At 50.8% G+C, this 19,728-nt stretch overlaps 12 protein-coding genes across 12 annotated transcripts; 6 read left to right on the top strand and 6 right to left on the bottom strand.

Annotated features, from left to right (window-relative positions):
- Window positions 1-139: 139 nt before the first annotated feature.
- Window positions 140-5,819, top strand: OGAPHI_003859 (uncharacterized protein; the record flags this gene model as incomplete). The annotated part of the gene is made up of 3 exons (XM_046204875.1): window positions 140-147; window positions 232-1,104; window positions 1,457-5,819. The coding sequence occupies 3 exons, from the start codon at window positions 140-142 to the stop codon at window positions 5,817-5,819; spliced, it is 5,244 nt and encodes a 1,747-aa protein (XP_046060875.1).
- Window positions 5,820-5,877: 58 nt separating this feature from the next.
- OGAPHI_003857 (uncharacterized protein) lies at window positions 5,878-7,713 on the bottom strand (the record flags this gene model as incomplete). Its single annotated transcript, XM_046204872.1, has 1 exon — window positions 5,878-7,713. One exon carries the CDS (start codon window positions 7,711-7,713, stop codon window positions 5,878-5,880), a length of 1,836 nt encoding a protein of 611 aa, XP_046060873.1.
- Window positions 5,951-6,505, top strand: OGAPHI_003858 (uncharacterized protein; the record flags this gene model as incomplete). The annotated part of the gene is made up of 1 exon (XM_046204874.1): window positions 5,951-6,505. One exon carries the CDS (start codon window positions 5,951-5,953, stop codon window positions 6,503-6,505), a length of 555 nt encoding a protein of 184 aa, XP_046060874.1.
- Window positions 7,714-7,890: 177 nt separating the features above from the next.
- On the top strand, window positions 7,891-9,831 carry OGAPHI_003855 (uncharacterized protein; the record flags this gene model as incomplete). The annotated part of the gene is made up of 1 exon (XM_046204870.1): window positions 7,891-9,831. The coding sequence occupies one exon, from the start codon at window positions 7,891-7,893 to the stop codon at window positions 9,829-9,831; it is 1,941 nt and encodes a 646-aa protein (XP_046060871.1).
- Window positions 8,685-9,152, bottom strand: OGAPHI_003856 (uncharacterized protein; the record flags this gene model as incomplete). Its single annotated transcript, XM_046204871.1, has 1 exon — window positions 8,685-9,152. One exon carries the CDS (start codon window positions 9,150-9,152, stop codon window positions 8,685-8,687), a length of 468 nt encoding a protein of 155 aa, XP_046060872.1.
- A 166-nt stretch (window positions 9,832-9,997) lies between the features above and the next one.
- Window positions 9,998-11,271, top strand: OGAPHI_003854 (uncharacterized protein; the record flags this gene model as incomplete). Its single annotated transcript, XM_046204869.1, has 2 exons — window positions 9,998-11,193; window positions 11,256-11,271. 2 exons carry the CDS (start codon window positions 9,998-10,000, stop codon window positions 11,269-11,271), a joined length of 1,212 nt encoding a protein of 403 aa, XP_046060870.1.
- Window positions 11,272-11,560: 289 nt separating this feature from the next.
- Window positions 11,561-14,695, top strand: OGAPHI_003853 (uncharacterized protein; the record flags this gene model as incomplete). Its single annotated transcript, XM_046204868.1, has 1 exon — window positions 11,561-14,695. One exon carries the CDS (start codon window positions 11,561-11,563, stop codon window positions 14,693-14,695), a length of 3,135 nt encoding a protein of 1,044 aa, XP_046060869.1.
- On the bottom strand, window positions 13,738-15,366 carry OGAPHI_003852 (uncharacterized protein; the record flags this gene model as incomplete). Its single annotated transcript, XM_046204867.1, has 3 exons — window positions 13,738-14,192; window positions 14,264-14,444; window positions 14,752-15,366. The coding sequence occupies 3 exons, from the start codon at window positions 15,364-15,366 to the stop codon at window positions 13,738-13,740; spliced, it is 1,251 nt and encodes a 416-aa protein (XP_046060868.1).
- A 44-nt stretch (window positions 15,367-15,410) lies between these two features.
- OGAPHI_003851 (uncharacterized protein) lies at window positions 15,411-16,796 on the bottom strand (the record flags this gene model as incomplete). Its single annotated transcript, XM_046204866.1, has 1 exon — window positions 15,411-16,796. One exon carries the CDS (start codon window positions 16,794-16,796, stop codon window positions 15,411-15,413), a length of 1,386 nt encoding a protein of 461 aa, XP_046060867.1.
- A 336-nt stretch (window positions 16,797-17,132) lies between these two features.
- OGAPHI_003849 (uncharacterized protein) lies at window positions 17,133-18,221 on the top strand (the record flags this gene model as incomplete). The annotated part of the gene is made up of 1 exon (XM_046204864.1): window positions 17,133-18,221. One exon carries the CDS (start codon window positions 17,133-17,135, stop codon window positions 18,219-18,221), a length of 1,089 nt encoding a protein of 362 aa, XP_046060865.1.
- Window positions 17,150-17,986, bottom strand: OGAPHI_003850 (uncharacterized protein; the record flags this gene model as incomplete). The annotated part of the gene is made up of 2 exons (XM_046204865.1): window positions 17,150-17,657; window positions 17,760-17,986. The coding sequence occupies 2 exons, from the start codon at window positions 17,984-17,986 to the stop codon at window positions 17,150-17,152; spliced, it is 735 nt and encodes a 244-aa protein (XP_046060866.1).
- Window positions 18,222-18,253: 32 nt separating the features above from the next.
- Window positions 18,254-19,699, bottom strand: OGAPHI_003848 (uncharacterized protein; the record flags this gene model as incomplete). The annotated part of the gene is made up of 1 exon (XM_046204863.1): window positions 18,254-19,699. The coding sequence occupies one exon, from the start codon at window positions 19,697-19,699 to the stop codon at window positions 18,254-18,256; it is 1,446 nt and encodes a 481-aa protein (XP_046060864.1).
- Between the last annotated feature and the right edge of the window lie 29 nt (window positions 19,700-19,728).

The following is a 19,728-nucleotide window of genomic DNA, read 5'->3' as shown; positions in this document are numbered from 1 at the left end:
ATATATATAGAGTATTTCCAACGCTTTCCAGAATATATTGATTTTTTCAAGGTGGCTACCATTTTTATTCTAGAAAACAGGCTGTGTGGAGTAACGAAAAATTAGAATAAAAAACATACAAGACCACCCAACCAGTAGAATGGCCGAGTATACGGGAGATCAAAAGGAGGTTGTGGAGCGAATTCTTCGGATCGAGCGAACAGACTACTACCGGATCCTGGATGTGGAGAGATCGGCGAGTGATCTGGATATAAAGAAGTCATATAGAAAGCTCGCCATCAAGCTTCATCCGGATAAAAACAAGCATCCGCAGTCATCAGAGGCGTTCAAGAAGTTGGCCAAGGCGTTTGAGGTGTTGAGCGACACGGGAAAACGGAAGATATTCGATCAGACGGGCTCTGATCCGGATTCACGTGGTGCACCAAGCATGTCGTCCAGCGGTGCTGGATTTGGAGGGGCCAATCCGCGGATGAACCCATTCATGAACATGAATGGAGGCATGCCGCAAGGATTCATGTTTGACGACGACATACTGAACATGTTTTTCGGAGGTCCGACTGCAGGGTTTGGAGGCAATACATTTACTTTCCATTTTGGAGGCCCCGGAGGCGGAGCAGGTTTCCAAGGCCCGCGAGGATTCGGACCAAGACCTACACGGCAGCGCGCCAATGCGCATGCAAGAGACAACCAGACCGAGCATGGTAAGCTGTGGGATCTGATCACGCAGTTGGGTCCGTTATTAATAGTTTTCGTTCCGATTCTGCTGGGCACGCTTTTCGGAGAAAGCAATTCGAATTACAACAAGTTGCCGAAATTTTCGTTCGAAACGTCTCCGATGTTCAGTCAGGAAAGGTTCACGCCAACATACAGAGTTCCGTACTATGTGAACCCGAACTCGCTGGAGTCGTACAGTGGTGGCTCTGACCGGTTGCTGAGAAACCTGGATAAGAGCGTTGAGCAATACTACGTCACGGATCTGCGGAATAAGTGCCACCGGGAAGAAACGTTGAAAGACCGGATGATCGAAGATAGCTACGGGTGGTTTTTCGTCGATAACGAGAAATTGGAGCGTGCACAGCAACTGGAGCTCAAGAGCTGCGACCGGTTACGAGATCTCAACCTAATTTAAGACCAGACAACACATGATGCGTTATTGTCTCCAAATTAATAGTCTATTGTGGATCATCAGCCCGATGGACCCCTGTTGGGATGCTCCAATCATATACACCGTTTGGTAAAAACACGGCTGCCAAATTGGCAGATTTCGTTAAGCCATTTTTTTTTTCACGCACAAATTTCTGCATCTAGTAGTTCCCCTTACAAAATCTTAGCAATTGTAGGCAAACATACCAAAACGGCTTATCTCCACTGTGGTTTGACGTGTTTGTGTACAATTTGGATCAATTACGCGTTGGGAAATTCGATGTGTATCCACTATGGAGTTCTCCAATAATAGACAGCATACTCCTCAGTATATCCAACAACAACAACATACACAACCTCCGGCGCACATTAAAAACCTCACCCCGGATCAATTGCAAAACATATACAAACGGCTTCAACTGCTTCGATCTCAGCACGGTGAAAATGCCAAACAATTGCCCGAATTTGCAGAGCTCGCTTCCGTGCTGACTCAATTCTCCCAGTACCAGCGACAACTCAAGGCCCGTGGCCAGATGCCACAGTTTCAGGACAAACAGTCTTTTACTCCCATGCAACAGCAGCCCCAGCCCCAGCAGCAACAGCAGCAGCAGCAGCAGCAGCAACCTCCACAGCCCAACAAGCCGGGCTCGTTCGGACCGTCGCAGATCTTCTCGCCTCCTCATTCGCAGCTGCTCAAGTACCAGATTGCCGCGTTCAAAAAGTTTATACAGAACCAGCCCATAGAGCCCGAACTCGCTAATGTCATCAACATATCGTTCCAGCAGTATAATAGACAGGTGGGCGAGCCAAACGCGTCTTTGGACCACCAGAACGGCGCGTTCTTCAAGCAACAACAGCAGCAACAGCCACAACAAAAACAACACTTGAAAAAAGACCCGTTCGTTCCTGTTCAGAAACCTCAGATACCCCAGATGCAGTCCGCCAAGGCCTCGCCGATGCAGCCGAACCAGCAATTGATGGCCGGCCAGCCTGTCATGATGAACCAGCAGCCCCAGGCAAGAACACCAAGTGCACAGCCGCAACAGTTCCACATGCCACCCCAGCCGCCAGTCATCAAGCAGGAGCCTCCAAAACAACCCCCAGCCAAGGGTTTGCCGCCTCATGCGCCGGCGCCGCTCGAGGAAATGACAAAAAAGTACCCAGACGTTTCAAACATCATCACTACAGTGGACCCACAGGTCATGGTGGACAGTTTCTCGTTACCAAGAGAGCTGCCTCCTGTTCCATTTGAGTTTCTCGATAATCCCAAGTCCAAAATCATCACACCATCGCTGTACCCAAAGCCTCTGGATATCGTCCAGGCTGCAGAGACAGAGAAATTGGTGAACCAATTGCATTTCCAACAAGAACTGGATGAACTTGAAAAATTAAAGGACGAAGACGAAGATTACATTTTAGAATATACTCTGATGACGTTGCTGCCTTACCAAAAGGCTGTCCGCGGCCACGTGGTTAGTACCGTGTTCCATCAAAACTCGTTGCTCACCAACCACCTTCCTAATTTCTCAGCAAGAGTTCGAGGCGTCAACACCCATGACGCATCAATTACTCACGCGCTTTACAACCAGCAAAAGACAATGACGGCATTATCGAAAAGAAACATGTTGGAGGAGCGCCAGGCTAACATTCTTAGCGTTTCTGACGATTACAAGAAATACCTTTCTTCTCGCAAAGACAAGCTCTCGAGAATTGCTAGAGGTGTGCACAATTTCCACGCCCAAACCGAGAAGGAGGAACAACGTCGTGTCGAAAGAAACGCCAAGCAGAGATTACAGGCTCTTAAGGCCAACGATGAAGAGGCTTATATCAAGCTTTTGGACCAGACTAAAGATACCAGAATTACGCACATTTTGAGGCAGACCACTGGATTCTTGCGCACGTTGATCGAGTCTGTTAAAGTTCAGCAGAGAGATACTCAGGAACACATGGTCCATTACCGTCGTGCTGAGTCTGAAGAGGCCCCGGTGGACGAGCAAGATGAAGAGGAGCGTGAAAATGCCGACTACTACTCCGTTGCTCACCGTGTTCAGGAGAAGATTGAAAAACAGCCATCCATCCTTGTTGGTGGAACACTCAAGGAGTATCAGATCAGAGGTTTGGAATGGATGGTCTCGCTGTTCAATAACCATTTGAACGGTATTCTTGCCGACGAGATGGGGCTGGGTAAGACCATCCAAACCATCTCTCTTCTCACCTACATCACCGAAGTGAAAAAAATTCCTGGTCCGTTCCTTGTTATCGTGCCGCTTTCGACACTGCCCAACTGGAATTTGGAGTTCGACAAGTGGGCACCAAGTTTGAAGAAGATCAGTTACAAGGGATCACCTCAAGTGCGTAAGGAGTTGGCATTTGATGTCAGAGCGGGAAACTTTAACGTTTTACTGACAACATACGAGTATGTGATCAAAGATAAATACCTCCTCTCGAAGGTGAAATGGGTTCACATGATCATTGATGAAGGTCACAGAATGAAGAACACAAAGTCCAAGCTTTCGTCGACACTGACAGAATACTACCATTCTGACTACAGACTGATTTTGACGGGTACTCCATTACAAAACAACCTGCCAGAGTTGTGGGCCTTGTTGAACTTTGTGCTTCCAAAGATCTTCAACTCCGACAAGTCTTTCGACGACTGGTTCAACACTCCGTTTGCCAATACCGGAACTCAGGACAAGTTGGAACTGTCCGAGGAAGAGACGTTGCTGGTTATCAGAAGATTGCACAAGGTGTTGAGACCATTCTTGTTGAGAAGATTGAAGAAAGACGTCGAGAAGAGTTTGCCAAATAAGGTCGAAAAGGTCATCAAGTGCCGTAAGTCGGGACTACAAGTTAAGCTTTACCACCAGATGCTCAAGTACAATCAGCTATTTGTGGGAGACTCCGATTCGAAAGCTCCTGTTGGTATCAAAGGTATGAATAACAAGCTGATGCAGCTGAGAAAGATTTGCAACCATCCATTTGTTTTCCCAGCCATTGAAGACATGATCAACCCGTCCCATGAGAACAACGACACTATTTGGAGAACGAGTGGTAAGTTTGAGCTGTTGGATAGAATTCTTCCGAAGTTCCGTGCCAGTGGCCACAGAGTGTTGATGTTCTTCCAGATGACCCAGATTATGGACATCATGGAGGATTTCCTCAGATTCAGAGGCATGCACTATATGAGACTAGATGGTGATACTAAGGCCGATGACCGTACGGCTCTGTTGAAAGACTTTAATGCCGATGACTCACCGTACTTTGTGTTTTTGTTGTCCACCAGAGCTGGTGGTTTGGGATTGAACTTGCAGACGGCAGACACGGTCATTATTTTCGACACCGACTGGAACCCCCACCAGGACTTACAGGCACAGGACAGAGCGCACCGTATTGGTCAGAAGAACGAGGTGCGAATTTTGAGACTGATCACGAGCGACTCTATTGAGGAGTACATTCTCGAGAGGGCCCACCAGAAGCTCGACATTGACGGCAAGGTTATCCAGGCCGGAAAGTTTGACCAGAAGTCGACTTCCGAAGAACAGGAGGCGCTGCTGCGTCAGCTGCTGGAGGCCGAAGAGAACGAGAAGGACGAGGACGAGGTGCTTGACGACAACGATCTGAACGAGATTCTTGCTAGAAACGAGGACGAGCTCAAGACTTTCCAGAAGTTGGACGAGGAGCGTATCGAGGAGGCGCACGGCCAGCCACGGTTGATTGCCGAGTCGGAGCTGCCGGAGATCTACAACCAGGAGCCGGAGATCACAGACGAAGCGGAAGAGATGTTGCAGTACGGCCGTGGCACGCGGGAGCGCAAGGTCCAGCACTACGACGAAAACATCACCGAAGAGCAGTGGCTGCGGGAGATCAACGGGTACGCGTCTGACGACGACGGGGCCAGGCCGAAGAAGAGCAGAAAGCGTCGGAAGAAGAACGACGTTGTTGCTGAGGAGCTGGACGGGCTTGTGGACGAGAACGGCGACCTTGCCGACTTTATAGACGACGACGACGAGGAAGTTGCGCACAAGAAGCCCAAGACTGCGAAGCGCAAGCTCAAGGTTGGGTCCGAGCGGTCCACGAGGTCTCCGTCCGAGTTGGGCGACTCTGCACCGCAGACTCCAGCGGGCGGGTTCATTGCCAAGAAGCGCAAGGGCAGGGGACAGGCTGCGTCGGCCCCAATTTGCCGCAAGGAGAATTTTGTGCCCCAGGAGCTCACCATGGAGGAAAGACACAGTCTCCAGCTGCAACTCAACGATATTCTCGACCAGCTGCTCAACATGAACTCTGAAGATGGCCGCAAACTGTCTGCGATCTTCCTCACCAAACCTGTCAAGCGCATCTACCCGGACTATTACGTGATAATCAAAAATCCGATCGCATTTGACGGAATCAAACGCAGAGTCCAGGGCGAGATCTACTACAACCTTGAGGAGTTCATGTACGATCTCCATCTAATGTTTGCCAACGCAAGAATCTACAACCAGGAAGGTTCTGTCGTTTACAACGATGCCAACGACATGGAGCAAGAAGCGTTGAGACTCTACGCCAATATCAGAGACGGAGCCACCATGGACTTCACCGAGTTCGACGAGCGGTTTGGGCTAAAACGAAACCCTCCCGCTGCGGTTGCAGGGCAACCAGTCAACGGCTCGTTTGTTCCAGAAGTGGCCCCGTAACTGGTCCGGCCTTTATCATATATAATAGTAAACGTGTATTTTAATTACGATAGGAATCTTACAACTGCCCAACGGTTGCTCCTCGACTAACGTCACTCTCGTCGTCGTTGTGTTTATCTTGGGTCTGTTCGATGCTCTCTGAGTCCGCGGTGGAGATCCGGGTGGTCGAGTCGTCTTCCTGGTTCTGTTCGTTCGTGGGGGCGACGGCGGTTGCGGGGTCCTCGTCCTCATTGACAGACTCCTGCGAGGTTTGCGTCTCTATTGCAGCAGACTCTTGGTTCACCGAATGTTGTGGCTCTGACCGGTTGGTCACAGAGCTCTCCAGGCCGGACGATTTAGCGTGTTCTTGTGCAGTCTTCCGCGACACCATCGAGGTGGCATCCTCCTCCACAAACACGGTGCGCGACCCGGCGGGCATCTTGGTCACCTCGGTGCTCGAGGAGTGTACAGACCGCTGCTCAGGCTCCAGATTGGGTTTTGGACCCAAAATGTCGGACTGGTGCTGGGGCGCCGTGAAGAATGGATCTCGATCGTTCGACGTGATAGCTGCAGCAGAGCGCGTGGAACGCAAAGAGTGCATGGAGCGCGCAGACCGGATCGACCGTGCCGGAGAGCCTTTAAGTTCCAAACAGCTCTGCGTTCCAAAGCTGTTGGTGTTGGAAATAAGATGCAGGTTGCCGGCATAAATGTTTGGACTCATCAGGTGCCCTGTCTCTGGTTCTTTCGGTTCTGGGGTGTCGATCAGATCTTCCTGACTTTCACGGGCCCCACGTCTATGAGTGAAGTGTCTCTTGAGACTGCCAAAGTTTAGAGGCTTGATTCCGAAACCACTCAATGTGCGCTCGTGCTTCTCGGGTCTTGGAAGCAGGTACTTCTTTTCTAAATACACTTTCCAGACCCAGTTCTTTGTTTGGAAAGCCAGAAACACCAGCCAGAACAATTGGATGAAACCCAGAAGTGTACTGAAGACACCACGTTCGTTTGACTCCTTGCCCAGTAAAATCATGTTCAGCACAATGCTAACTGACATCAGCATGAAGTTGCTAACGAAACACACCACCGCCAGCACAAAGAGTGTCTTGTTGAGACGGACGATTGAAAGCACTTGATAGTATTCCAGAGAGTATGGAACCACCACACACAGTGCTTCCGCCAGAAACACCACAGAGAACAAAAACACACCAAAGTTGATGTATTTCAACACGAATGAATAGTCTAGCAACGCATCTAAATTATAGGCACTTCTTGGGTAGCCGCTCGATTCATAAATAGGATAGATGATTTTGTGGATGAAATCAGTGGTATCCTGATGATGTTCTTGTATCCTCAAAGAAAAAGAAACAGACGATCTATGTAGCGCCTTGAGTGGTGTGAGTTTGCGTCCAAAGACGTGCTTGAACTCCAAAATAGGGATTGTGCTATTTTTGAACTCAAAAGTTTTCGTCTCATAAATGTACTTCATGGGGTGTAGCTTGATGCGGATCTCGGACTCGTCCAGGATGAAGAGCGGGTTCAAGATCAAGGCGTAATCGTGGTAGTTCTTCATATATGAGTTTTTTTGCATTTCAAAGATCTTGCTCAGCGAATTGTATAACTCAATGTTTTCCTTCTTAACGTCGTCGTATGTGTCTCTAAAATACAATTTACCGGAATCAAGAAATTCCTGGCCATTGTTGAGCACCTTGACAAGGTTGATTGCAGGTAACCGGCACATGAACGTTGTTTGTTGGAAGATATTGATAAAGTTGAAGATGACAAACACTGTCAGACAACCCATGAACCATTTCGTGGAAAAATGGGTCCGTTTAACTCTGTCGGAAGCATGTTCATTTCGAGGCAAAACGTGCACTGCACTAAACGCTCCAGAAAGCTTGTTCCATCCTGAAGAAAGCATTTGTGATAAAGAACTAACAAAACGCTCAGAATTAACAAAATTATTTTATTAAGGGGCAGCGATCCCTTTTTTTTTTTGAATGGTAAATAAATCCTACCGCCCATTAGCTCGGTGCGAGGAGTTGTCTTTTTTATTTATTTACGAGTAAGCCAAATTTAAGAGATTTATCCAAGTGTGATGGTGACACATACTGTTTACCACCAGAATATCAACGAAAATGTACGTGTCGAGCTTGTTTACGAGAATTTTCCTGTAATTGCGGGCACCGACGAGCTGTCGTTCATTTTGCGCTTCCGATACATTGGACCTTTAAACAGCAATAATTCCCCGGCTAAAAACTCCAAGAAACAAGAACCCGACCCTCCGACCCAGAATGATGGCTGGTTTGGTGGCCGGCTATCGTCTCAGTTTTCCAATGCTACAAGACAGCTTTTCCTGCAACAGCTAGATTCCATGCCCGAAAATGAAGAAGAGGAAGATTTGTTCAAGGATATTTCCATCTATCTTGGTTACGTCCAATTGTTTGGGTATTACTCCATCAACGACCGCATAATCGATGCTTCGATCTTTGAAAACTTGCAGAAGTCGTCCACTTTCGAGGGGAAGCTGGCCGGAATCAATGGCCTGGAAATCACGTTTGGTCAGCACAAAAAGGGCCTTTTAAACGGACTCACTACATTATTCCAGTCCGACATCACCACAGACGAAAACACGCATCTGATTCCGCACTACTCCACCACACAGTCGATTCTGTTCAGCGACCTGACTTTCAAGCCGTCTCAATTAAACAATAATTCCACCTCCAACAAGCTCACGCGAAGCTTCTACGTCAACATGAAACTGCCAATGGACCTTCCGCCGTCGTTCCGGTCGGAGGCCGTCCAACTCAACTACAATGTTATCCTGGGATATCAATTGGTCGAGAAGGACGGCTCGTTCTCAAACAAGACCATGTTTTTCCCGTTAAAAATTCAGCCATACATAGACAAATTCGGAAGACAGCCGTACTTCCATTTGGAAAGACCGCGGTTAAACCAGAGACCGAGCGCTCTGAAGAACGTGGATCTAAACACGTCGGGATCGACCGAAATGGTGACGCGGTCCGTGAGAAGATACTCGGAGCCTGACGTGAAGGCCAAACTGACGAAAAAACCATCGGTCTCCATATTACCTGGAACGTTGGTTAGAAAGACTTCCGCTTTGAATCTGGAGCCGCTAAGATTGGGCCTCGCGACGATAGACCTACAGGGCAAGCCTGGCGAGCTGCCGACGAGTTTCGACCTGGACAAGGAGCTGGAAGTGAAACAGTTTCTGGGTCTTTTGAAAGATCTCAACGACAATGACGTGATGGAGATTGTCAAGATCCAGGAGAATTTCGAAAAGAAGTACCACAACCCTGCCGATCTGGAGCAGAGTCCGCGACAGAACCTGGTGAACATTCTTGCCGACCAGCACAGTGTACAGAAGCACGAGTTTACAACCGACGACGACGTTGCTGACATGGAGGGCCAGGTCCCTGTTCAACCGCAAACGAAGTACATCGTGAAACAGGACCATCTGCAGCTTGCAAACCTGACGTTAAGCAAAGATCTCGTCAAGGTCGGAGACCACATCACTGTGAGCATTTCATTCTTGGACCGCGAACTGGAGACAAAAGGAGTAGAGGTCCGACTAATCAAAAAGCAGGTCCTCTACCGCGACGAGTACCTGAAACGATACGAGTACAACGAGGTCTATAAAGGGCTCAAGAGCGACAACTCCATGGAGACCACTGTTTTCCACAAACTGGCCAGCACTTTCAACACAGAAAGACTGGACCTCAACTTACTGGTACCTGCGACTGTGGAGCCGCAGTTCCGAACAAACTTCTTTCAAGTGAAGTACCTGATCCAGATCAAGTTTGTGCTGTTGGACACGTTTAACAAGATCCCCAAGCCTGACCAGCACGAGAACGGCGTTTCTCACGATCGCAAGAACTTCGACCTTGTATCGATCTTCACCGACTATAAAGGATCCGTTCTGTATCGCGGCGTCGACAGTATTAGCAACGGGTTCGAGTTCACCGTTAGACTACCCATCGTGGTGCTTCCGAGCTACGAAAACGATATCGCTCAGTAGTCTGCTCCGTTGCACTGCCATTTTCATGCACGGTACATAAATCAAACTCAAAAATATATACGTTCACATCAAAGTGTGTACAAACTAGCTAAACAGCATCAGCGCGATCTTTCAATTGCCAGAGCGGCGCGTATCAATTAATCACTACGCCTGATACACGCGCACCATGTTTTACAGCATACTGCCTTTGAAAGGGAGCCAAGAAAATTCGCCCGAGATGGAGAACACAACTAGCACAAGCCCTACTGCGCGTCTCTCGCCTTCCATGTCGGGACGTGACAAAGCCAATCTACTAGACCGCAAGTTTGCAGACGCCAAGAGAAACAGTCGGTCCAAGTTTGCCGCGACAAAACATCAGGAGTCATCTCCACAACCCTCCACGGCACCCTCTGGTAATGATCCTGTCAAATTGCAGAGAATTTACTCGATTCTGAATGCCAAACGATCAACGCCCAGCAAAGCACCCCAGCCACAGGAGCAGAGAAGCTCGTCCGGGGAGAACGGATTGGCCGCCAAATCGACCTCGTCGCAGGAAACCACACTGGGTCTGAGGTCTGGTGTTCGTGACGCGTCTAGTTTGGGGCTCGCGTCGCTCAATAGTGCCGCATCCTACAGAGACCTGATGATTGCGAAGCGTAACGCGTTCAAACAGCGAATGATCCAAAATGAGGCCGCAATGAGATCAGCAGCAGAGGACTCTGCAGAGACCACCATCGAGGCACAGCCGCCCAAACCGGACTCGCAGCCACCAGTGAAAAGTTTGTTGGATCATGCCCCTGTTCAGGAGACTCCGGTGCCGGATACACCACGAGAGACGCGTCAAGCGCGTGCAGCAGTGGAGAAACAGACCGTTAAGTCTGCTCGCAAAAGAAGCTCTCCAAGCAAATCTCCAAGTCCAGAGAAAACTCCGTCCAAGGTTACAAAGACAGTTCCCGCTTCGGAAGCACACACGCCTTCTAATTCTCGTCCTAGCTCAGCTCCAAGCTCTGGCCGTACAAGGAGAGCCACTAGGGGGCCAGTGCCTCGCGCGCCATTTCAGGGACCTGCTATTCCCGCTGCTGCTGCTACTGCGATCAAAAGCTCCAGTTTTGCAAATGTTACAAGAGCTTCAGACAGAACATCGGCGGCCGTGATTTCTGAAGACCTGTCTCCAGCAGAGAAGTCTCGCAAGACTATGAGCGACTCTGAGTTGCATGCCAAGCGTATTGAAGAGAAGACAAAACCAGAGTTTTCTGCCGTTGAACCTCAACCAACCATTATCGAAAAAGAGACCCTGCAAGTGGACTCGACTCCGCAGAAACCTGCTTCCAATGGACCTGGACTGTTTGTTGAGGATACCGACAACGACGACGACGTTCCACTGTCCGCTAAAAGAGTTCTCTTTTCAAGCGACATCGAGCTATCACCTCCCGCGCAAGAGCCAGCCAAAACGATTGCTGAGCCGAAATCGATCTTGAAGATGAGACCGCATCAGAAAGAAGATGTTCACTCGGCACCCGTCGCTAGCACCAACGTCTGGCCCAGCGGTCATATTATACAGAAAAAGAAGGATAGTTCGGAGTCTATCGCTGCTATACGGAGCTGTTGCGACTGTTTGGCCACAGAAGGGTTCCAAAACAGATTTGAGGCCTATGCCAGTATCAACTGTCTTTTGAAAAACAATAGCAAACAGTATTTGCGTACGAGTCTCAATGATACCGATACCGCAAAGATCTTGAATGTGATATCCATGGAACTCACCCATGCAGAAGAAAATCCCAAGATTCTAACAGACCCCTTTGAGGTGCGAATTGCCATCCAGGCTATGAAGGGACTCACTGTGCTGCTGTCTGTTTTCCAAATACCCGACGCTGAGAGAATTGTGAGACAGGTGATAGAACTATCTCAGACGCCTAATCTTGCAAAAGGCCTGGTTTCTGCTTACGTTCAGTTCTGCAAAGAACAAAACTGCATTTTGTCTTCCGGATGCATCGAGCTTCTTATCGATGCTATGCTCAAGATCCCGTATTACCCAAGTGCCACCATTTTGAACGAGAAACTATTGACATTGAAGAGCTACATAAGCAGGAGTCCGGCCGTGATGCTCAAACTGTGCGAGAGCTGGCAGCAATTTGTTCTGTCGTGTGTCATGAGCGTCGAATGCCCGTCATACGACCGATTGATGAAAGTGACCCTTTCGTTGTACGCCGAGTTTTCCAAAATTTGCAACCGCACCACCAGACAAACGTGCTTCAACATCTTGGACATGGAATCGCATACGCTGACCCAGTCGTACCCCGTGATTGCATCACTGGAAGCATTTAAGACCAACAAGTCTGTCTGCGATGCCGTTGTCGAGGCATTAACTGCACTAATTCACCGCAAAGAGTACGAAACAGCTATGGAACTATGGGCCCACTTGTTGTATATTTCTTCCTCATTCACTTGGAAGAATGGACTCGAAACCTGGAACCACTTAGTTTCCTGGATATCTGTGTTCACCACCTGTTTTAACGACGAAGGCGAGACTCCCAAACTGGCCGCTTTGCATGCATGGAGAAGCGTTATATTCTCCTACCAATACTCGCTGTCGTTTAAAACTTCGGCTGTTCTTGAGTCTGAGGCTGAAGAGTATCAGCTCAAGTCCAAGTTCCATGTTCTGGCCCACCCGCTACGCAGCTTCTCTGGCGAAATCGATGAGCCACTGATGTCGGCATACGAGACCTTGTTCACTAGACTCTACTACAGTCTATACCGGTTCCTTTCGAAAAACCCCGTTAGTGGAGGAGACAGAGAAGGTTGGGTTATTGACTGGGTGGTGGAGCTCGTTAAGGATCTCTGTTTTGGAACAACCACCAGTTCCATTCAGGTTGAAGTTGGCTACAGCATTCTGACTCAGTTATTCTCAACCACTCCACAAAAATCTAAACAGACATTCAAAATGACCGCCAAGGATTGTTTCCTTGGGTCTTCAGGCGAAGATCTGCAGTTACCTACGCTCAATCCGGGCTGGGTGTGTATCAGACGCTCTGATTTTGTGCAGTTGTTGACCAAAGCCTTGTCGTACGACTACGCCGACTCTTTGGCCAGGCTGAAGCTGATGATCTCGTTCTTGGATGCCAGCAAAAACGGACAGTCTGCTCTAGACTCATACAGGTATATCGAAGACCTACCAGTGCTGTCAAAAGCGATTTTTGGCTCGAGTTTGGGCAAGAACCGGATCCAATTCGCAGACTTGCGTGAATCCATGCTGGAAATGGTACAAAAGTTTGGGTTCCAGGCTATGCTTACTCCCTCAGCTGATATTCCATGTTTTTTTATCCTGGCTCTCCAGTACTACAGCGTTGAAGAAACAAACGACGCCGCACTGAACAGTACATGTGTTGATCTCTTGCATTTCACGCTCGAACACGACCATTCCTCCTACATCAGCGTGTGCCAGATGCTCATCCAGCTGAACTCAGGACGTTTTGCCGATGATGTGGCCGGAAGTCTTTTGGAATCTGCCAGCTACGTCCACACACTTGGATCGTTTGAGAGCTGGAAAACAATCAAGGAGTATTTGTCACCGGAGCTGTTTATTGACCTTCTCGTAAGACTGGTGGAGCTGGGTTGCGAGTTGAAGAAGGATCCAAAATTGGTGTTTGAAGAACAGGTTCGTTTCTGGAAGTCCATTGGCCTTTTCGAGTACGGAATGCCGTATTTGGTGGTCCTTTTCCACAGACTTCGAACCACGCCAGCCACTCACCCAATTTCGACCTTCTGGCTGGCGTTCTTGATCGATTTTGAAGCAGAACCGGAAGTGTCCACTGCGGCTCTTCTTTTAGAAACACTTGGTTTGGGCAACAGTTGTGCGTCTGAAGAATACGCACTTGTACACTCCTATGTTGCCAAGGTCTCAGCAGCTGCTCCAGAGAGTAAACCTGTTCAGGACCTGACTGTCGCATTGCAGAACTTGCAGTCGTTACTTGATATGCGAAAGGACCAGGTGTCAGCTTTCGTGTCGTCTTTGACTCCTCCTCTACAAATTCTTCCACCAGAAGAGCCTAGTGCGGTCGATTTGCCGGAAGAGGAACCACTGGTGTCGGAAACTGAGCCAGAAAAGGAACCACAAGGGCAGGAGAACGAGACAGAAGCGGAGCCACCAGTGTCGGAAAATGTGCCAGCAGAGAAGCCATCGGCACCAGAAAATGAGCCAACAGCGGTTGAACAACCGTCCAGCCTGGACAACTCCCAGATAGCAACCGAGCCGGAGACTCTGGTGATCTCATCTGGTGACGAGGAGCAGGAGCCGCACACCGCACCCGAAGTCCAACAGCCGGACTCGCAACCACCGTCGCAGGCAGAAAAGAGGCCTGTTCTGGACTCCTCGGACAGAAGCTCTCAGGCGGTGCCTCCACCTCAGAGAAACTTTTCAAGCAACGGCCAGACGCACAGCACTTCAGAGACCAACCTGGCACAGCTGCAGTCAACTCCGCAGCCACAGGTCTTTCCCGACCCGTATAATCCCTTGCGGCCTGCCACTTTCGACCCAGACCAGTCTGTCTACTCCGACGCGGGTCGTCTTGCCCCGTATCCACCGCCGTTCCCGTACCCTGGGTACCCGTTCTACCCGCCAATGATGCGTCCACCGCCTATGGGTCAGCCTGATGCGAACCCGTACTCCATGTACTACTGGAATCCGTACCAGATGCCACCACCGCCAGCCGGACCCGGACCGATCTTGGACCAGTCTGACCCGGAGGATTGGGTGCACCTGGAGGGTCTAGTCACCAGACTGAACCAGACACACGCGAACGGGGTGGTGGAGCTTGACGAAACCAAGAAACGCAAATTGGAGGACGATCTATTCTCGCTACTTACATGTCTGAAAAAACGACGCTAACTGGCGAACCGGGCGTGTGCAGCGAGCAGCTCGGCGCCGATCTTGACGGAGTCTACAAACACAGTGTCCGGGAAGTCCTGCTTAAACTTCCAGTCCAGGCTGCTGAGCCCTGCGCAGCCCAGCAGGATGATCTTGGCGTCTTGGGAGATGAGGTAGCGGATTTTGTGCTGGAGCTTGGCATAGTTGTCTGGGTCTGTGAGTTTGAGCACGTCTACGTCTGCGGCGAGCGTTGGCACGATGAATTTTGGCAGTGTTGCCGTGCCGAAGAAGTCGAGCAGCGACTGGTCGAGGATTTCTTCCCAGCTCCTGTTCGAGGTGAGGATCCCCACCTTGGAATTGTTTGTAGTATAATTAAGCGAGTACAACAGAGACGCCTGGAAAATGCCCATTATCGGGACCTTGACCAGGTTGCGGAGCTGGCCCACGAGCGGGTGGTCCGAGTAGCAACAGATCAGGTATCCGTCGTATTGGAGCAATTGCGGGTCCTGCTGCAGTTTGGCCAGACAGGCGGCCGCAGAGATAAGGCCCTCGGCAGAATTGTTAATGGAGGGCGGCGACTCGGGCGGGCCGGTGAAAAAGTGGAACTCGATACCGGGGATCGGTTTCAGCACGGTCTGCAGGTTGTCTGTGATCGATTTGGACGAATTCGGGTTGATCAGCAGAAGCTTCATTTTAATGGAAAATCGGTGAAATATTTACATTATTTTTCTGCGCACTATTTACTGATAACCGAGGCCACGGTTTTCTCCAGCTGCGGCGAAACGTAGTAGTTGCGGCGTTTGTACAAGTTGTAGTACTCCTCGACGAGCGGTCTGGCGTTCGCACGGACGGCGATTTCCAGCACCAGCCGGCACGTTTTCGCGGTCAGCTCAAAGTTGCTGAGAAACGAAGCCAGAGACTCCACGTCGGTCAGCTGGCACTGGTCAAAGATCCTGAGCAGGTAGTACAATGTTTCGTCATTGAGCTGACACCGACGCTTACGCACCATCACGTTGGTCAGTCTGAGCGCGAGCTCGAAGTCCGGATGTGAGATGCTGATTGTCTTGAGCACCAGATTCAATGGTAGCACATGGAAAGGAGATGACGAAACGGTTTTGCGCAGCCGCGATTTCTCTGACGACCGGTTTGGTTTGCCCAGACTCGTCTGGAGGGCCGTGTACTCACTCTTGAGGTCGTCGAGGGTGACTTTCTGGTTGGCGGTGTGTGTGACTTGTCGGTACAGCTGGTGGTCCGGATGCAATGAGGAGGAGTATCTGTTTCTGTGTTCGTTGAGATGGAAGCCATGCATTTGCTCGATGAGTAGCACACAACGGGAGATATCCAGCGGCCGGTCAAGTCCAGCGGCCAGGCCGTGTGTCAGGGCAGCAAAGTCGGCGACTTTAAACTCGCTTTTCTGGAAGTGCATGTTGAAAAACATACCACTCTCTAGAACGCGGGCTGCTCCGAGTTTGCGCACGTACCCCTTCAACCGCACAAGGTCCATCTGGCGCTGGAACTCTCTGGCGGCGGCTGGGTCGACTTTCGCAATGAGTTTAGAGCGGTAGTCGACGGTTTTCGCAAACGTTGCAAAATCAAGCCGTTCGATGGATAGATGGCACAGCCGGCCGGACAGCTCGTCGGAAAGCGTCATCAGTGGGCGGTCAAATAGAAAAACAAAACCAACAACAAACTTCGACACGAGCTCGACCTGGCCCCCGTCCAGCGCGGTCTTGACAAGGATCTCCAGAAGCTGCTGATTGAGAATTTGCGGATACTTGTTGGAGTAGAGGATGTCGATTAATTTGAACACTTTTTCGAACTGTTTGGCCAATATGAGGTGGTACGCCAACAACTCGCACGGGAACCGGTCCACCAGCACCGTCGAGACCTCGATCGTGGACAGGGCTGCGTCGTAGTCTCGTTTGAGGGTGTACGACTGGATGAGCATGCTGGTGAGTTCTTTGGAGTTCTTGCCATCTAAAAGACAGCTCTGCACCTCTTTGTCTTGAATGAACGGCAGCCACAGTGCAAACAGCGAGTTGACGAGCGGCTGGGGCAGCTCAATCTGTCCTTTTCGCAGGTCCTTCAGTAGAGCTATGAGGGTCTGTCTTTTGCGGTCCATGGCGAGCGAAGGGTTCTGGAGCCGTGTTACAAGCGTCTCAGCATAACTGTGGCCCACAGACGACATGTTCGCGGCCGTACGCCGGCATATTGCCGCAAAGGGTCGAGCCGTTAGACGGAGCATTAAAAATAATTATTCAAGATTTATTTGGCAGGACATTTTCTACACCGGCTGTTAGGTCCACCAAGACTCGCCGTTATCACTGCAAGAAATTCACCAACCGCGTTAGTGTGCTCTACATAGCAACCGTCGCCACTACAAGCAACAAGCGCCGACCCTGCCACGACCAGGCCGTGCTAATTTTTCAGTCCAACGAGAAAAAACTTATTTTTCACCATGATTTCCGTTCTTCGTCAACCTTCGAGACAGCTTATCGGTTTGCGGGCGGGAAACACCGTCACGCGGCGCGCCGCTCTTGCGGGAACCGGAATCCGGTTCAATAGCACACAAACACCAGAACCACCCAAGTTCGACACCTCGCTGGGCTTCGACACAGAAACCGTCACCAACACCCTCACTTCTGACCAATGGGGGTATCTAAAAAGCGTTGGTCTGTGCGACGGCTGGTGGCCGTCTGATCTGATCCAGACCGCTCTCGAGGCCGTCCATGTGACCACGGGCCTGCCGTGGTGGGCCACCATTGCTGCCACCACCATAGGACTGCGTCTGGCGTTCTTCCCGTTATTCATGTCTTCGTCCGACGCTATGGCCCGTTCGCAGGCAGCTGCGCCAGAAACAAAGGTCCTGCGTAAGGAGCTCAACACCGCAATGTCCAAGGGCGACCGTATAGGCCAGCAGCTCAAGATGCAGGAGATCAAGAAACTCAACAAGAAATATGGTGTCAAGTACTCCAGGATGTTTCTCTCGCCCGGTGTGCAGTTCACCTACGGTATTGGGTCGTTCTTTGGTATCCGTGAGATGGCCAACCTGCCTGTGCAAGGTTTTGAGAACCAGGGTATCTACTGGTTCCCTGATCTGACTGCTCCTGATCCATACATTGGACTGCAACTGATCTCTGCCTGTTTGTATGCTATTTCGTTCAAGTTTGGTGGAGAAACAGCCATCAACCAGTTCAGCTCCACCACGCAAAAGATGTTCATGGCTCTGCCGTTTGTGTCGATCGTGTTCACGTGGAACCTGTCGTCGGCGGTGCTGGTGTATTTCACCGCCAACGGTGTGTTTTCGATCATCCAGGCCCGGTTGTTGAGGACCCCAAGTTTCAGAAAAGTGTTCAACATGTATCCTTTGCAAAAGCCGGCTGCCGAGCAGACCAAGGGAATGATGGAGAACTTTTCCGACACTTGGAAGGAGATGCAGGAGAACTCGGAGATCCGCGAGAAGGCCGACCAGAAGGCCAAGAACGCGGCTGCGCGCCAGCTGCTCAAGGCCAAGTCGCAGAAGGTGATTATTGAGAAGCGTGAATAAATAGTTGGTACATAGTCTTGTAAATGGATAGATCAATCCCGAGTAGGTGCGAGCACGTGTTTCCAGGGCACGAAGTCTACCGTGACAGGCTCGGAGATGCCCAGGTCGCGCAGGGCCTGCTGGTCGTTGGCGAGAGTTTCGGTGCGGATGCCCAGTTTTGTTGATAGACAGAACTGCAGCACGCCGAGTCCGAGCAGACGCGATACGCGCCCGCGTAGTTTGCCCACAGTGGCCGACCGCGAGAGCGTGAGAGTGTGCGATGTGCCGTTGTGCACCAGCGTGATGGTGAGCGGGACAATGGGGGTGGTTTCTTGGGTGGCCAGCTGCGACGAAACACCGTGCTTGCTGCACAGCTGGGTCCAGAGATCCGTGTCGCACGCCCATTCGCGGGTCCTGATCTTGCTGATGAAGTAGAGCTCAAAGCTTTTGCGCTGGGCAGCCGTGTAGTCTGTACCGTCGAGCTTCTGCAGCGTTGGAAGCCGTGCAAACAGCTGGATGGTGGCCAGGTCGTAGTCAAGAGAGTCCACTAGCGGGGTGTTGATAATACGCAAAGCGCGGAGACTAGTGAGGCTCCGCAATCTGTCCACCTCGCTCCACTCAGAAACACTCGTGTTCGTGATATCGAGCGACTCGATCGTTGTGTCGTTGACAGTATCGATGTGCAGCTGGTTATTGGAAGCTACCAAAATATTTGCGGGTGGCAGCTCGCTCAGTTTCGTGAATTTATTGCGGGAAAGATCCAAGTGCGTGTAGCGGGGCAGCTCGATCGCCGTGAGGTCGTTGCCCGAGAGGTACAGCTCGGTCACATTGGGGAAGCACGTGAACAGCTCGTGCTTGAAAGAACAGTGTTCCAGGGCACAGGCCGACAAATGGAGTGTTTTCACACTGGTGCATTGCTTCCGTCCTCCGAAACGTGTCCAGCGGTTGCCATTTGCTTTCAGCGTGTGCAGGTTTGGCAGCTGAACGACAATATCCATCAGGTTTTGCCAATCAAGCAAATTGAACCCGACACTTAGCACCTGCAGATTATCCAGCACCCCACCCACCACGCCGGCCTCAGCAATGTTGAGCCGCTCCAGCGTGGCGGTCTCGAGGTTCGAGAAGTCTGCCTGGAGCCGGCTAAGTCTCTCGAACCCGAAACTCTCCACCTTCTTCGTACCGATGGTGAGATCGAACTTATCGACCAGGGAGTCCGACTCGAGCGCCAGCGACTCGTCGCTCGCGTACTGGTACACCATGGCGTCCATGAACGAGCGCGTGGGGTCGATCTTGGCTGCCTTGACGAAACTGCCCGACTTGGCCCCGTTGTGTGTGGAGAAGTACCGCGTGCCGTTGATGGTGCCGTCGTTCTTGCCGCGCTCAGGCACGTCCCACTCGATCCCCACGGCCGTCTCGCCGGGCCAGTTCGGAATTGCCCCGACAAACCGCACCGTTGCCAGATCCCCGGCCACCGCGACTCTGTCGTTGGGAGAGAGCATATGGCGAAATCTTTACACTGGAAAAAAAT

This window comes from Ogataea philodendri, assembly GCF_020536065.1.
Source record: "Ogataea philodendri strain CBS6075 chromosome Unknown scaffold2, whole genome shotgun sequence".
Taxonomy (NCBI): domain Eukaryota; kingdom Fungi; phylum Ascomycota; class Pichiomycetes; order Pichiales; family Pichiaceae; genus Ogataea; species Ogataea philodendri.
The sequence above is the reverse complement of the archived record's forward strand: the minus strand, read 5'-3'. Positions and strand labels throughout refer to the sequence as shown.